The sequence below is a fragment of the Hyla sarda genome, chromosome 5, assembly GCF_029499605.1.
Source record: "Hyla sarda isolate aHylSar1 chromosome 5, aHylSar1.hap1, whole genome shotgun sequence".
In the NCBI taxonomy this organism is placed as follows: Eukaryota; Metazoa; Chordata; class Amphibia; order Anura; family Hylidae; genus Hyla; species Hyla sarda.
Window position 1 is genome coordinate 167,827,341 of NC_079193.1, and position 16,886 is coordinate 167,844,226.

At 45.6% G+C, this 16,886-nt stretch overlaps 1 protein-coding gene across 1 annotated transcript in view; it reads left to right on the forward strand.

Annotated features, from left to right (window-relative positions):
* PIK3R4 (phosphoinositide-3-kinase regulatory subunit 4) overlaps positions 1 to 16,886 on the forward strand; it is a 64,750-nt gene that overhangs the window by 32,926 nt on the left and 14,938 nt on the right. The window contains exons 11-15 of the mRNA XM_056520673.1: positions 703 to 890; positions 4,043 to 4,253; positions 7,871 to 8,036; positions 9,174 to 9,338; positions 15,584 to 15,795. Of these exons, the coding sequence (XP_056376648.1) occupies positions 703 to 890; positions 4,043 to 4,253; positions 7,871 to 8,036; positions 9,174 to 9,338; positions 15,584 to 15,795 (942 nt within the window). The remainder of the gene's footprint in view (positions 1 to 702; positions 891 to 4,042; positions 4,254 to 7,870; positions 8,037 to 9,173; positions 9,339 to 15,583; positions 15,796 to 16,886) is intronic.

Consider the following 16,886-nt stretch of genomic DNA (forward strand, 5'->3'; position numbering starts at 1 on the left):
GACTTTGTTTTGGATTAAAGTGAGTGCCGCAATTCCTTTCTATTGCACTATTGCTCATGGACTTTATACTGTGTCGTTAAGTACCACTTACCTACTCTTGTAGAGACTCCCACTGCTGTGTCACATACCGCAGTTGGAGAAAGGATACCCTTAAAGTTTGGTGGTGCCAGTTCTATTTCTCTCGTGAAGTAGCCCATAATAACCTAGTAAATAGGAATATGCAGATGAGTATGTTTGGTGCACCGGGTGTTTTCTGTAGCCTCATATGTCCCTTAGGAATGCCCCCCTAGTAAATATGCATAAGCTTCCTCAGCAGTAAATGCAGGATCTCACAGTACATAGCAGCTATGTCAATTCTAAAGGAGTTTATGTATATTTATTAGGCGTCATTTTTACTGGACTTGCCGGGCAGGTGTAGCAGTGTTCTTAGAGGTTAGGAAATTCTGTTAGTGCACCAAACATACTTATTTGCATATTACTACTTTTTCCTTTTTTACTTTTTTGTGATAATTGTCACAGCACACTAGTACCCAGGACCTTTGCAGATGCCACACCACTTTTGTCAGATGTGGCAGAGAAATTGCATAATGAATGTGGGAATGTGATGCAAGCCTGTTCTTTGCCACGAATTACACCAGAATGTGGCACATTTGCAGTAATAATTCTGCCCCATTGATTGTTCTGTATCACTTACACTTTTAGCAAGAAAACATGTTAAACAAGATTCTAATGTAAATGAAGAGTGGAAGAGCATGTTTGGGGCAATGGAGCCAGCGAGTATAGCCCAGACTGTACCAAGAACTCTGCCTCCTTCTGACCAGGAAGCCACAAAGCCTCTTCGCTCAGAGTCTTCTGCTGCCATTAATGCCCCTCTCTCCTCTTCACCACAGGTAATGCAATCTGTACTCAAGGTAAAATGTCTGTTCAGGTTTTGTGTGTAAAATAAAAATAACTTTTTTTGCACGTAATATTGGGGGAACACAGAAAACCTTGGGTATAGGCGACACACTAACTGCCACCCCAGTCTGGAGTGCTGGTACCCCTTTCATGTAGAGTGCAAGGTTACCAAAGGGGTGACCCTGCGTGAACCCAAAGAAGCTAGGTGGGTACGTTTATTAACAGCCAAAGGGTCACCATCTGGTTGACCTGAAATGGTCAGCAAGTCATAGGGAGATATGCTGAGGGAGTGACCCTGCTGGCGTTCTATAATGAGGTAATTATATACCCTCTCCTTTTCCTGCCTTCCCGTCTTCTGTCTTTTTGCAGGTTTCCTTCCATTTATTAATTCTGTGACACTTCTTCCTCATGAGGATTTCATACATTCCCTAGTGCGTACCCCACCCACATGGCTCTGGAACCCTGTAAGACAGCCAGGCGGCTCTCCTGCCAGCCTCCTCCTATCCATTTATTTTCCCCCTCACTTGCCTTGTTTTCTATTCTTATCCAGCTGCATTTAGTAGATGTTGTCACTTGCTAGGCTTACTGGAGTGCATCCTTGTTCACAGCATCTAAAACACAGCAGTGCACTCTCTTCCTTCCTCCTGCTATTGACTTAAAGGACTTATGCAGCCGAAAACACTTATCCCCTAAACACAGGATGGGGGATAAGTGTTTGATCGTGGGGTCCGAATGCTGGGACCCCCCCTGCGATCTCCTGCACAGGGCCACGACTCTGCCGTGGCTCTCCCGTGCCGGAGGCGTGTCGGCCGCAGCATGAGATGGTGGCCGATACGCCTCCTCCATGTAAGTCTATGGGAGAGGCGGGGAGGCAGCGTTCTTGCCTCCCCGCCTCTCCCATAGAACTGTATGGGGAGGGGACATGGAGGGGGTGTACCGTCGACCTCTCAGGTCGACACTGAGCGCTAATGCCGGGGCCCCATGCAAGAGATCACGGGGATCCAGCGGTCTGACCCCCCCGCGATCAAACATTTATCCACTATCCTGTGGATAGGGTATAAGTGTTTCCAGCTGCAGTTGTCCTTTAAGGCACACTATTATCTGCCCACAACCCATGGTCATTGTAATGGTGTCCTCCAAACACTGACTCTTCTGCTGCATCAAATGCCTGATGTTGCTACGTAGAGGGGCACTTTATCTCCTTTCTTAGGCAGCATACTAGTAGTATGTTTTTTGTAGGTTGTCCTTTTCTGCTGCAGAGGACCTATTTTTACCACACAGATGGGCACAATACCACCTTACCAAGTAATGTTTTCATACAGATTAAGGTTGTCTTGCATGTAGCCACTCTTCTTACTTTGATAGATGGAGGCATTGTGCTATACAGGTAACTCTTTTTTACTATCAACATGTTACAAGCAGCTATATTACCCCTTCACATGGGAGTGTAAGACGTTGACAATCTGTCACCATGTGCATACATTTCTACAGAACTTTTCCATGTGTCAGGTAGACTCTTCCCCTTTTATAGGTGGAGTTTCCTGTTAGGCAGTTCCCTTCTTTTCTTTAGATGATCAGCTATGAGTTTGTTCTTGATTCTGTAACACCCACACTGCCCTATTTAACAGGCAGAAGTTGTCCTCCTTAAATTTCCTTCCCTTCCCTTACATGACTGCAAAGATTCAGCTATTCAGAATGTTAGATCCTTTCCCTGCTTCCTTGTGGGTGTGATTCATATCCTTAGGGTCAGGCTGCCCCATCTGCCTGTGCCACCCTGTTCCATCATCTTTATAGTTTGCTCAACCTCCTCCTCATTCTCCCACTTAGCCACATTGGACAAATTCACTGGCTCTGCTGATAGCATCCATGTCTTCCACTATGGCCAAAATAGGCCTCCTGAGCAACCAGTCTTTTTTTTTTTTTACTGAAGAGCTGTCGAGTGCACTTCAGCAGGCTAGTCTCATCATAGACCAGCTCTGCCCCTCCACGTCACTCCCTACACTCTTTCATCTCAGGTTTTCCTTATTACGCTGCATTGGTTCAGAAATTCAAGTGGGGAACAGGCTCTCTAGCCTGTGGAAACAGTTTTTGTCACCTCCTAGTGGACAAAAAGTTGACAAAGTTATAGGTACAAAAACTCTTATTTTTTGTGTTATATCACTATAATCTTGGAATATTATTTATAAATCAGTATTTTCTTGTTAAATAAAAAAAATTATCGAAATGCTGCAAGCATTGATATAGAAAACCTTGCTTCCCCTGTACACACATAATGATTGACAGCTTATCCTGGATGTGTTGCCAGCGTGTGGACTGGGAAAGCACAGCTTAAAGGTTTTCAAAGCTTTTAACATCAAAGTACTGAATCAAAGAAGAGAAAGCTATGTGTTCGCGAGCTTGGCATTTCCCCCTGTATTATAGTAGGATGCCCTCAGAAAGGGAAATATAGGAGGCCTGGCTTATCTGCTTTAATGGCTATGAACACATTTGAAATTGGTAAAAAAAAATTATTTACATATGTTAATGGTTACCTTCGAGCTAATAAATTTAACTCTAAGATTCAGTCTGCAGTTCAGACCCCCTGACATGCAGTTTGCAGCCTACTTTTAGGTTCAGATTTTCGTGTTGGATTGTCCTCCCAGTAATACATGCTGAATGAGAGGTCTGTGTGTTCAGGAATCTACAGTTTCCTTGGGCGCTCTTTTTCTCTACAGCTGTACACATTTATGTAATTTTCCCCTGCATTCTGCATTGTGTGTGCTTCCCTCACTATCTACAGCCTAAGTAAGCTGCCTTCCATGTATGCTCTCTCAATGCTCCATACCCTGACCTTTTGTGTACAACTCCCTACCTCTCCCTATGGTATTCTCTAACACTGCAAGAAGGTAGGGATTATTCTTTTAGTTCGCTGAGTAGCAATGAAATGGTAGGAAACTCCTAATAAAGACTATTTTATTTTATTTTGCCTTATTTTGTTAGGAAACCTAAATAATCAGAAAGAAATCATTAAAAAGGTTTCCATAGCCATTAGAAACCCTTATTCAGATCATGTACCCACATTGAACTGAACCTAAGCAAAACTGTGATTTTTTAAAATTTATTTTACACAAACTTAAACTGTTATGTTTTATTGAATCTTTTCTAGACATCTGAAGGAGTAGGAATCCAGTCAAGGAGACCCACATTGCAGATATACACCAGCACATCTCAGCCTTCAGCTTTACAAATCCGCATGACTACATGCAAGAGTGAGCTTCAGCAGCTCATACAGCAGAAGCGGGAGCAGTGCAATGCAGAGAGGTTAGCAAAGTACATGATGGAGAGTGCTGAATGGGAGAGTAAGCCGCCTCCAACAGGTAATAAAAGATACTGACAAAGAATTCTACTAAAAATAAATCTGAACCACATTCCAAGGGCAGAACCTTTCATATAGCAGACAGTTTGCTTATAATGTTGTTCAGTACCCAAGTTAGAATATATTGTAGTATACAAGTTTTACCACAGTCTGCATCTGTAAATAGACCTGTAACATTATGGAAATCAGTTCAGGTCTGACATCATAAACACAGATGTGATCTTCTTACACTTGTCTATAACATTAAAGGGAAAGTGTCACGTATTTTTTTATTATTTTATTGGAATTTAAATACCTAGTTAATGCTATCTACATTTTTTTTTATATTTTTTTGTTTTGTTAGTTTTTGGAATATTTTAATGTAAAACAGTGTTATGGGGGCTGCCATTACCAGAGCAAGTGTGCTGACGTCACTTCACGACACCAGCACACTTGCTCTACGGCAATGTATGTACATAGACAAGCTGGTACGGGAGACGTCCCGTTCGCTTACATTATGGTTGTTCTGAGCATGTATGTCATGTGCAGAACAAAGCCCATGTCCGACACAAGAGTGTGCCGGCGCCATATTATAGAAGTCCCGAAGCAGCCGCTGTGTTGTCGGCTGCTTCAGGACCTATGTTACCTTCCCCAGCTGGCTCCTGTGCGGTGCGTGCTCCGCTTCTCCCCCCCCCCTCCCACCAGCCTCTCCGTGCTCCGCTTCTTCTACACTCCCCTTCCCCTAGCCTCTCCGTGCTCCTCTTCTCCCCCCAGCCTATCCGGCCGCACATACCAGCTCTCCCCGCCTGAGCGCGCGTAGTCCCGTCCTTCTCCTCTCCCGGGACCTGTCACTGTCAAGCCGGCTGTATAATAGGAGCTGCGTCTGCTGATAACGTCATGTGCGTGGCCGGACCAGACAGTGACAGCCGAACAGCAGGGGATTGGAAAGGTGAGGAGGGGGCACTCTGCCTTTCTTGAACACGATGCCTCCAAAACTACAACCTCCAGCAGGGCTTTTGCTGTCCGGGCATGCTGGGAATAATAGTTTTGCAACAGCTGGAGGCACTCTGGTTGGGAATTGCTGATGTGTATATATAATATATATATATCAGCGTTTCCCAACCAATTGGAGTTCAATTGGAGTTACGCAAATTGCGTAACTTTCCCACGTCTGCTGCTTTCTCACACAGTGTTTTGCAGCCAGGATCTTGCAAAACTACAAGTCCCAGCATGCCCAGACAGCTTTTAGCTGTCTGGGCATGCTGGGAGTTGTAGTTTTGCAAAATCCTGACTGAGAAACACTACTTTACACAATGTCGCCCCTCCATGCCAGTGTTTCCCAAACCAGAGTGCCTCCAGATGTTGCAAAACCACAACTCCCTGCATGCGAGGACAGCTAAAAGCTGTCTGGGCATGCTGGGAGTTGTAGTTTTGCAGCATCCTGGTTGGAAAAAAAACACTGCTTCACATAGTGTTTTGCAACCAGAATGTTGCAAAACTACAAATCCCAGCATATCCAGACAGCTTTTAGCTGTCCTGGCATGTTTGGAGTTGTAGTTTTGCAACATCTGGAGGCACCCTGGTTTGGGAAACACTGCCCGCTCCTCGGCTCCTCACTGCCTGCTCCTCAGCTCCTCACTGCCCGCTCCTCCGCTTCTCACTGCCTGCTTCTCCGCTCCTCCCTGCCCGCTTCTCCGCTCCTCACTGCCCGCTTCTCACTGCCTTCTCCTCCGCTGCTCACTGCCTGCTCCTCCGTTCCTCACTGCCCGCTCCTCCGTTCCTCACTGCCCGCTTCTCACTGCCTGCTCCTCCGCTCCTCACTGCCTGCTCCTCCGCTTCTCACTGCCTGCACCTCACTGTCTGCTCCTCCGCTCCTCACTGTCTGCTCCTCCGCTTCTCACTGTCTGCTCCTCCGCTCCTCACTGCCTGCAAATGGGTATGCTGGGAGTTGTAGTTTTGCAACATCCTGGCTGGTAAACACTGCTTCACACAATGTCGCCCCTCCATGCCAGTGTTTCCCAAACCAGGGTGCCTCCAGATGTTGCAAAACTACAACTCCCAGTATGCCAGGACAGCTAAAAGCTGCCTGGATATGCTGGGATTTGTAGTTTAGCAACATTCTGGTTGCAAAACACTATGTGAAGCAGTGTTTTTTTTCCAACCAGGATGTTGCAAAACTACAACTCCCAGCATGCCCAGACAGCTTGGGAGCGGGGGCAGTGAGGAGCGGAGGAGCGGGCAGTGAGGTGCGGGAAGTGAGGAGCGGAGGTGCAGGCAGTGAGGAGCTGAGGAGCTGGGACGTTAGAGCAGAAAAGTGTGAGAGACTTTTGGTAGTCTGCATTTATCAATCACTGACAAAATGGCTCTGGCTAGTGGACTGCAGATTCCTATCCCCCGCTCTACTTGCATACAGACACAAGAGGGAGTTGCAGGAAAGCAAGGCCACATTTTACAGTAATTCCTTTCTATTCGTCCAATCCCTCATGTTAGCTCCCTCTGCTGGTCAAGAGTGGGAAATAAGACAAGTTATTTTTTAATTTTTCATATTTTGTCACAAATAAAAAATTTTAAAAATATTTGCAAAAATATTTAAAAAATGGGAAAAATGTATTAAACCTCTAAAAAAAAATTATCAAAATTTGGTGACACATTCCCTTTAAAACTTCATTTTGACTTGTCATGTTCGGCTGTAGGGTGAATTCCATTGATCAGCTGTCTAAACTCTAACAAAGCTGCAGCGGAGATCCCGGGGGTCCCCAGCAGTGGGACCACCGCGATCTGACATCTTATCCCCTATCCGTGACGTCATGATGCTCTGGCCCCTGTATCGCCTGTCATTACTGCACAGAGCGTGTTTGCTCTGTGCAGTAATGATAGTGCTGTGCTGCAGCGGAGATCCCGGGGGTCCCCAGCGGCGGGACCCCAGCGATCTGACATCTTCTCCCCTATCCTTTGGATATGGGATAAGATGCTAGGGGCGGAGTACCCCTTTAAGACTGTCACGCAACACATTATGTCAGTGGAGGGAATGATCAAGTATGTTGGATTTCAACTGCCTAATACTTTTGTTCTCAAAACCATAAGGGGGGAGATTTATCAAAACCTGTCAAGAGGAAAATTTTCGGAGTTGCCCATAGCAACCAATCAGATTGCGTCCTCATTTTTCAGAGGCTTTTTCAAACATGAAAGCAGCAATCTGATTGGTTGCTATGGGCAACTCGGCAACTCTTCCTCTGGACAGGTTTTGATAAATCTCTCCCAAGATGTTTTCAGAAAAGTCTAGGAGCAGGTTACACTTCCTCAACTCAGAACAGATAAACACTCAGCCGAGCTGAACATTCATGTGTATGGAGGAATCAGAAAGAGTTAGCCAAATAAATGTGCATATGTGCAGGGGTCAGGGGGTGTTGACTACTGGCAGGATGACAACCTAGATGATTCAGTAATGTTTATATACCCTTTTCTTGGCAATAGGAAGCATTGGTATGAAGTTCTATAGAAATATTATATTAAATTCTTAGGTAAATAAGGAAAAATGTATTTGTTCTATTTCACTAGTTGCTCAGCTTTATCCAACATTTGGACCCCTGGATATATTCTTTTTTTCGACAGTATGTGTACTTTTTTTTTTTTTTCTAGGATGGCACCCAAAAGGTTTGCTGGTGGCACATTTACATGAACACAAAGGTCCAGTAAACAGGATCCGTGTCTCCGATGAGCATTCCATTTTTGCCACTTGCTCAAATGATGGAACAGTTAAAGTCTGGAATAGTCAAAAAATGGAAGGAAAAACTACTACAACAAGGTATAACATGTAATAGCCATGTAAGAGTTGTTTATTGACTCATTTTACTAAAATCCTTTAGCCAGTACATTAATTGGGCACTGTCAGAGTCAAAACTTTTTATATGTTGTACATCTTGGCAAAACATTAATCTTTCTAATATACTTCATAATAAAATGTTATTTCCTTTTTATAGAAATCATGGCTTATAAAATCGTGGCTTTGTTCAAGCTGAAGCACAGGCATGGACAAAGTCCTGTAGGTGAGGGTGGGCTAGCACTCCTCTGTGCTCTCTCCTATCTGATAGTACTCCTCTGTGCTCTCTCCTTTCTGATAGGACTCCTCTGTGCTCTCTCCTGTCTGATAGTACTCCTCTGTGCTATCTCCTGTCTGATAGTATTCCTCTGTGCTCTCTCCTGTCTGACAGCACTCCTCTGTGCTCTCTCCTGTCTGATAGCACTGTTCTGTGCTCTCTCCTGTCTGATAGCACTCCTCTGTGCTCTCTCCTGTCTGATAGGACTCCTCTGTGCTCTCTCCTATCTGATAGGACTCCTCTGTGCTCTCTCCTTTCTGATAGGACTCCTCTGTGTTCTCTCCTGTTCTATCAGACACAGAGGAGTGCTAGCCCACCCTCAATTACAGGACTTTGTCCATGCCTGTGCTTCAGCTTTGACAAAGCCATGATTTTATAAGCCATGATATCTATGAAAAGGAAATAACATTTTCTTATGAAGTATATAAGAAAGGTTAATGTTTTGCCAAGATCTATAACATTTAAAACGTTTATGAATCTGACAGTGTCCATTTGAGGCTGGGTTCACACACAGTATTTTAGTCAGCATTTTTGGGAAAACCAGTAATAGGTTCAATACACAGAAAAAGGTGAAAATCTTTCCATTATAGTTTTTACTTATAGTTTTTTTTCCATTATAGTTCCACTACTGGTAATGGCTAAAAATACTGATCAAAATATTAAGTAAAATACTAACCAAAATAATGTGTAAACCTAGCCTAAGGATCTCTTCTAACATATAACAGTGCACTTTTAAATGCTATTAGATGTGGGAAATTCTCTATTCCTGCATCCTTTCATGTCTTCTATATATGTCTGCTGAGATAGTTACTATGCATCCTTCAACTCTCATTTTTTTGATTTAGGTCAATACTGACATATTCTCGCATTGGTGGGCATGTTAAAACATTGACATTTTGCCAGGGATCACATTACTTAGCAGTGGCTTCAGACAATGGCAATGTACAACTTCTTGGTATTGAAGCTTCTAAACCACCAAAATCCCCAAAAATTCACCCACTGCAAAGCAGGTATGGTTTGTAGTAATAAATACAGTATTACTTAAAATCATTTTTTTTTTTTCTTTCCTCCACAGTTACTATAGGAATGGAATGAGAAATTAAAGTTCTGTGCATGTAAAGCGTGATTAGTATGGTTTTCATAGAAGCAATGCTAGGAAAATTTCCTATATCTATTGCTTTAAAAAATACCAGCAACAATAACTAGTATTTACAATGACTTGTTTGCAGTATTGTCCATTTCAGGACTGTTCATCCATTCAGCGATAATAGACGCTCAAAAATTCTCTTTCTCTGTCGCTCTTCATTGGGGGAGACCTATACTGATGGGTATATACTCTTGCCTCAAGGAGGCGCTGACACTAGGAAAAAATGTGGGCTCCTCCCTGGCAGGATATACCCGCCCACTGGAATTGAGGTAATCCGTTTTAGCTAGTGTCAGTAGGAGGTACTAGTAAGGGCTGTTAAGTTAGGTTCTTTACTCCCTTTTGTTTCTTTTTTTCAGGTGGGGGTTCAGAAGCATGGCGCTACCTGTTCTCCCATATGCGATGAAGAGGCACAGGCATAGAGTATGTACTGCTATCCCCTTCTCGCCAATGACCAGCGCCTGGAGGTTGTACCCCGGGTCCGGGTGCCCCACCCCCCTCCCCTTCTTCAGGGGTCGCTCTGACATGGCTGGCACTCAATGATTAACCCTACTTTTTCATGGGCTATTGGCTCTATTAATGAGGGGAGCGATCCCCCCTCTGCAGGACTTCAGTTACTTGCGTGTGGGGCAAGGGCGCTTATTGGGAGCATTCATTTTATTGTCGATAGGTGCCTTCTATAGACTCTCCGTATCACTTTCACTCTCATCCGCAAGGTGCGCTCACTGACTTGCGGACGGACTGTAAGGGAGCCGATCTCAGCTCCATAGCAGCCTGGCCTTCCTTCAGCCGCCGGGCGATTCATTACGCCGGCATCGATTTTCATTGGGCCCGTGTTTCTCCGGCACCATTATGCTCTCAGCGGAGTGGTTAGCTCTGCCCACCTTCTCCCTCGCAGCACGCAAAGCGCGGGTTAGCTTTCTGCCTCCCTCTAATCTTGGAGCATATGCTGCGGCTTACAGCGTGTGGTCTGAGCAGTCGCCACTCCAGTGGCTACATTGTCCATATCTGTTAGTTCCCTGCAGTAGGGAAATGTGACCCTACTATGGCGGGCACTCAGGGGCTTGTGCGGCGCAGATACATCACATCCCTAAGCCCTCATTTTCCTGTCATGTTTATTACAAAAAAAAAAAAAAAAAAAAAAGCTAGTGGCGACCAACAACTATTACCACCTTTGGTCTGTTTTCTTTGTTTTATTCTGCTTTAGATCGGCTAGGTTCCCTGTCTGGGGACCATATATTAAATGTATTTTTGTTCTGGTGGCTGCTTCGGTTGGTGTCCCCTACATGGTGCCTATTATGACAAACATAGTTTATGCCTCTTGAGGCATAGCTACAGGAACATATGTGAACCGCCATGGCAGGTTGTTGACAATGCTTTCTTGATCCTTTGGGAAATCCTGGGGATACATTCAGTGACTGATTTTCCCCTACCCTGGGTGCCATGCCATGTCTGCTGCTCCCATGGCCGAATTCCCATTCCTCCCTTCGGCTGCTCCATGCCTGAACAGTCCGCTACGCGACCCCCTTATTCCCGGGAGGGTACTAGGAAAACTGTAGTGGTCTCCGCCACCAGTCACCCATCAAGGAGTGATCTTGAAGTGTGGATATAATCAGCCTGCCGCATCACATGCCAATCACATGCCTGACGCATCCCTGGCTGGAGTTTCGGATCCCCACTTTTAGTGAGAAGCTTCCTAGGGAGTGACCCTGAGTGGACACAGAATGGACCCAATACCAATAAGCCAGACAGTTGTCTGCGTGGTTTCCTCTGCCGCCTGTCATTCATCACATGGCTGCCGCATCAGCGGCTGGAGTATCTGTACCCCACTGCAAGTGCAAGGTGTCTGATGAAGTGACCCGGCGTGTCCAATGGACTCTATGCCGTGCGACGGGGATTCAATCCACTGCTCTTCAGTCTCCCCCGATCTCCCAGGAAGACGGGGATACTATCCATGGCCTCCTGGCATCCCCATTCTCCCGCATTCTACAAAGGGTACAGTGCTCACCTATCTGTTCTTGTCCCCTTATCGCTACTGGCCAGCACCTGGATGTGTACTCGAGCGATAGTCCAGACTGTGGTCTGCACGGTTTCTGCCGCCGACAGTCTTCCATCACGGGACTGTTCCGCATATGGCTGGTTTCCCATACTTTGCTGCCAGTGTACGAAATCTGGAATAGTGTCCCTGCAGTTCAGGGGACTGTATGCCAGTCAGCCAGACATTGGTCTGTAGGGTCTCTTACACCACCAGGTCCCCATCAGAGCGTCTGCACCTCAGTACCCCACTTTCAGTGGGAGGGTTCGATTGAGTGACCCTGCCTGTTCAGGGATCCTATGCCAATCAGCCAGTTTGTTGTCTGCCTAGTTTTCTACTCAATCAGGTCTCCTACCATACATTTCCCTCACCACGGCGGAAGTTCAGTTGACCCACTGCCAGGTGGAGTTCTATGGGCCCTATACAATACACTACCTGGTGGTTCGCGGGTCCCTCACCACATGCCTGCCGCTCTCATGACTGAAGACTGGTAACCCTCTTTCAGTGGGTGGTTCTGACCGCAGGGACCTGGTGTGTTCCTTGGTTACACAATTAGCAGACCTTGTCTGCATGGTTTTCTAATCCATGCAGACCGGTAATCCACTTTCGATGTGCAGTCTGGCAACAGTGTCTCAGTGGCTTATTGGACCTTTTACCAGTAAGTCCACTGTGTCTGTATGGTTTCCTGCACCACATGCATCCTTTATCTTGTGTCTGTGACACCAGTCCTGGTGTGTAGCACCATTAGCAGATAGAGTGTTGGCGTTTCCTGCAGGTTTACTAGACCTTCACAGAAACAGCAGCAGTCTCTGCTCCCCTTTCTAAGGGGCGCGATGTTAGTCTGCTAAGGGCATGGTTATGGCACAGCGTAGGTGCTACAACTAATTTCCATACCGTCTAACTTTTTGCTATGTCTGTTGTTTTTTTGTGGCCGCGTCTTGGTACCTCACTACTATTGTGAGGTAGCCGTCTTGTGTCCCCACATATGTTTCGGACACTCTATACATATAGGCCCAGATTTATCAAACTGTGTGAGAGAAAAAATATGATTTTCCCCAGCAACTGATCACAGTTCAGCTTTCACTTTGCCAGAGCTCGTTAGCTGAGCTGTGATTGTGTGACTCTATATTTTCTCACACAGTTTGATAAATCTGGGCCATAGTGCCCGCCTCCCCTCCTTCGGTGGGGTGTACCTCAGGCCTTCCTGTGGTCTTGTTTCCACAGGTCTCCTGCAGTCGAGCACCTCTGTCCCACCATAGGGCCTAATGGGGCAACTCGGTATGTTCTGCAGCCCCCCTATGCCTCCACGTCTCCTATCTGTTTTTTCCTATGCAGGGTGCCCCAGTTGTGTGCTCTACTGCCTTAGACTGTGGCCAGGATGGCTCAGTTACCACAGCTTTAGGCCTTTTTTTTACAGGTTTCAGGGTTTCGCCCCTTATTTCCCAAGGTTGTATGTTGATACGTATGCTCCTTACTTGCATTCATGCTCACATTTCTGCTTCTTTACCCAGCACCAGTGTCAAGGGCTCTGATCCCTTCGGGGGCTACAGATAGAGCTCCTCCATGCCTCGGTTGGTTGTCACAGGATTCCTAGGGTTGCTATGTTCACCCAGTTCTTTAACCCATGCCACAGGGCTGTGTTTGCTTCACCACAGGCAGTGTTTGCAGGCTCCTACAGTACCTGGCGTGCTTGGCAATTCCCCTTCCTCAGGGGGTACAGTGATCAAGGGGCTTGACATGGTCTGTGCCTGTGTTTTCCATCTCGACTGCCCTTGGTTATTCCCCCTCCAGTAGGGAGTCTATTTTGCAGAGCATTTTTACTACCAAGCTGGAGCCAACTCTTTTCCCCCCTACAAAAGTGGGGTGCCTTAGCTGGGTCCTAGGTTTGCTGAATGCAATCAGAAGAGCAATCGCCGGCTTTGCCTGTGTGCTCAGCCCACTCTTGCGGCCTGGCACTCCCCCGTTTCTTGGTTATCTTCTGCTGCTTATGCTGCCTGGGCTCTCTCCACAGTTGGAGGAGTTTATGCATTCTGTATGACTCAGCAACAGACGGTTTGGCCACCATCTGTTGTCTTGGAACTGCTATTGCTTTCCTCTTTCCGTGGCGGAGTCTCCCTGACGGGGTGTGTTCATCCTTCCCTTTGTCAAGGTCAGTTGTGCTATGCTGATGCAACAGTTTTCTGGGTAACCTTCATGTGGCCAGGACCTGGGAGTCCCAGCTGGATTCCCTCTGTCTCCCCCTCCGTTCCCGTCCTGTCGAGATGTTGCTTCAGAGTACTCTGGTCCATTCGAACCACTGGGTCCAAGACTGGTTAGTCTCCTTGTCTTGAGCACTCTCCTAGACTGCTGTGGCATGCCTTATTTTCTGGTCGGCCCTCCTGTTTCTTTGGGTCTTAGTGACGGTTGAGGTCTCGGGCATGTGTAGTGGTCCTGCCCAGACTTCTCCGCGATCCCATTTATGGGGCGGTCTTTCTGTACCGCACTTCTCTGCACCGATGTTTGTCAACTGGAGCGTTTTGTAGACGTTGGGTTTCCTTACCCTTCGGGTGTAAGTCTTCCAGGACACTCGGGAAACTACAATTCCTGTGTCGGCCGCTCCGATGTATCGGGATGCTCCTTTCTTGGCCGTTTATTCTTCCGAGTCCTCTAGGCCATTGTTCCCTTCCATCTTCTCTTTCGGGGTCCTTGTTCTCTCGAGATGGAGGGTGTTCCGGTCGTCCGGATTACACCAGTTGAGCTACGTCATCCCAGGTTCTCGCGGCAGGCTCCTGGATAGGGGTTTTGGGTCTGCAGATGTTCAGATCTTCGATCTTCTGCACCAGGCCTCTCTAGAGCCGGTTTCCTCTTTCTTTTTTCCGGTGATTTTCAGGCCTCCACCTCCTGTGCTTGCCTTATGCTCAGGCGTACATTGCTCTCCCGGGCTTCTTCCGCTATGTTCTCTTTTATCGATTGACTCTGGTTGGGGTTCTTTTGTGGTGCCGTTTTACATTTTTGTTTCCCAGCTGGGCTAGCCCTCTGTCTGGTTCTATATTCCTTAGAGTTGATTCCTACCTCCTTCCGGGATGATTCCGGCCCCTCTGGCTTCCTAGTCGACTTTTTCTTGTCTCTCTGAGGACCGTAGGTTTAGAGTCTCTGTGAAGGATGGTCCCTTCCTTTCCGGGAACTCTGTTTCTAGGCTTTGGTTTTCTCTGGCCTGGGGTCTCGCCCACAGACCTTACGGTCGAGTGGGTTCGGTCTCTGGACTGATTCCTTTTCTCTGGTGATTGTTCTTCCCACCCTAGGGGACTGTTTTGGTATGTCCCATCGGTATAGGTGTCCCCTAATGAAGAGCGACCGAGAAAAGGAATTTTGTGCTGACTGTAAAATCTCTTTCTTGTAGTCTTTATTGGGGGACACCGTACCCACCCATTTCTTTTTTTGTCCGAATACTCTTTTTCGGTTCTTGCTTTTTTTTATCCGGGATTCTTTTCTAGGGTCCTTTGGACATATTTATTTGTTGGCTTCTCCTACTGCTTTGTGACAAAACTGATAACCTCACTTCCAGTGGGCAGGTATATCCTGCCAGGAAGGAGACGACTTTTTTTTCCTAGTGTCAGCGCCTCCTAGTGGCAAGAGCATATACCCAACAGTATCTTTCTGTGTCCCCCAACAAAGGCTACAGTACAAAAATCTCCTTTTTATACTTTCCTGCTAAATGAGGCCGTGCGGACAGCTCTAACTTCCAGGCACCTGTACAGACTAAGAGACCACTGATGCACTGATCCTAGTAGAGACTGAAGCGTGGGTTGTGTTTGGTATCTACACGGTAACATATTTATATAGTTTACTTTAGGCAAATTTCAAAATTACTGGAATGTAATCTGAATTTAAGTTACAGAATGCTGATAAAATGTTCACTGCTGTTTTTTTTCTTCAAATGGATTGCTTTAGGTCTAGAGTTGCTGTGATGCTTAACATTTTATTTTAAATCTTTATGGTGTTGACATATAGAATTTCTGTCTTTAGTTTATAATTCCCTATACCTATTTTGAGACTTTTCAGATACTTATTTTTATTTTTTTTGTGTGTTAATCAAGGTGCTTGGATCTACGGGAGGATGGCTGTGTAGTAGATATGCATCAGTTCAATTCGGGATCACAGTCTGTGCTTGCATATGCAACAGTCAATGGATCTTTAGTTGGTTGGGATCTTAGATCTTCTAGCAATGCCTGGACACTGAAACATGATTTGCGATTAGGGCTGATAACTTCATTTGCGGTGGATATCCATCAATGCTGGCTGTGTATTGGTAAGCTGCTTTTTATGTCTATATACTCTCTGATATGATATAAATTGGTCATGCTGCTTACTTTTTTTTTTATTCAGAGTTCCTAAGAACTAGTAATACTACCTATACTGCAATACAGAAGATCACATTAAAATTAGAAATAGATCTACATGTAAATGTTAAACCACCAAGAAAGTGTCTGTTCACTTCATGTTCTTATAAACTGACACTTGTCAAATTGCATATATGCAAGGAAGTAAGGTGTTCTTTCCTCCTTCGTCAGTGCAGTGCGATTGTGCAGGAAACTGGGGATGCAGGGCCCGGTGTCTGCTCCCAGTGAGTAAAATGTCAGATTGTTTTTACAGTTTTTACATTGTCTGACCGTATAGACTTCATACAAGTTTTAGGACATTAAACCCCAGCTGCATAAAGAAGCCAATAGAATTTAGATAACTGTTGGTTGCATGTTATTTCTATAAATAGTAGGAGGCACAAAGGGGGAGATTTTCAGAAATTAAAGAAACAATTTGATTGGTTGCTATGGGCAACTCAGCAGTTTTTCCTTTAGACAGGTTTTGATAAATTTCCCCCCAAAATTCACAATTAAACACAATTAAAGAGTCCCTGTAAAACCATATTTTCTATACTGACTCAGATTATATTCCCTAACTACTCCTGACACCCCTCCTGTCCTTAAACATTTTTTGCGTGCTTTAAAAAGCTCTGTATCATCATCACTGAAGCCTGCGAGAGCAGTGTCTCGCCATGCCCGCATGCACTTCCTGAGTTTTGTCTCCTGCCAAGCTGGTAGGAGACCAAACTAACTGTATGACTTGTGCAGGGAACAGAACTGAGCCACCTAGTGGCCGTTTTTTCAATCACATTAAAAACATATAAAGGTTGAGAATTTTAACAGCAAGTAAATAGGAAAATGGCTTAAAATAACATGAGGAAACATATTTTAAAAGTTAAGTTTGGTGACATGCACTCTTTAAATGTGAACTTTTTATTTTAGCAGCGTCCTCAGCATGCATAAAATAACAAAAACTGTACCCTTTGGTATCGGGAGACTCTGTCGGTGACTGATGACACTGCTTCCCCCTGTACTGCAA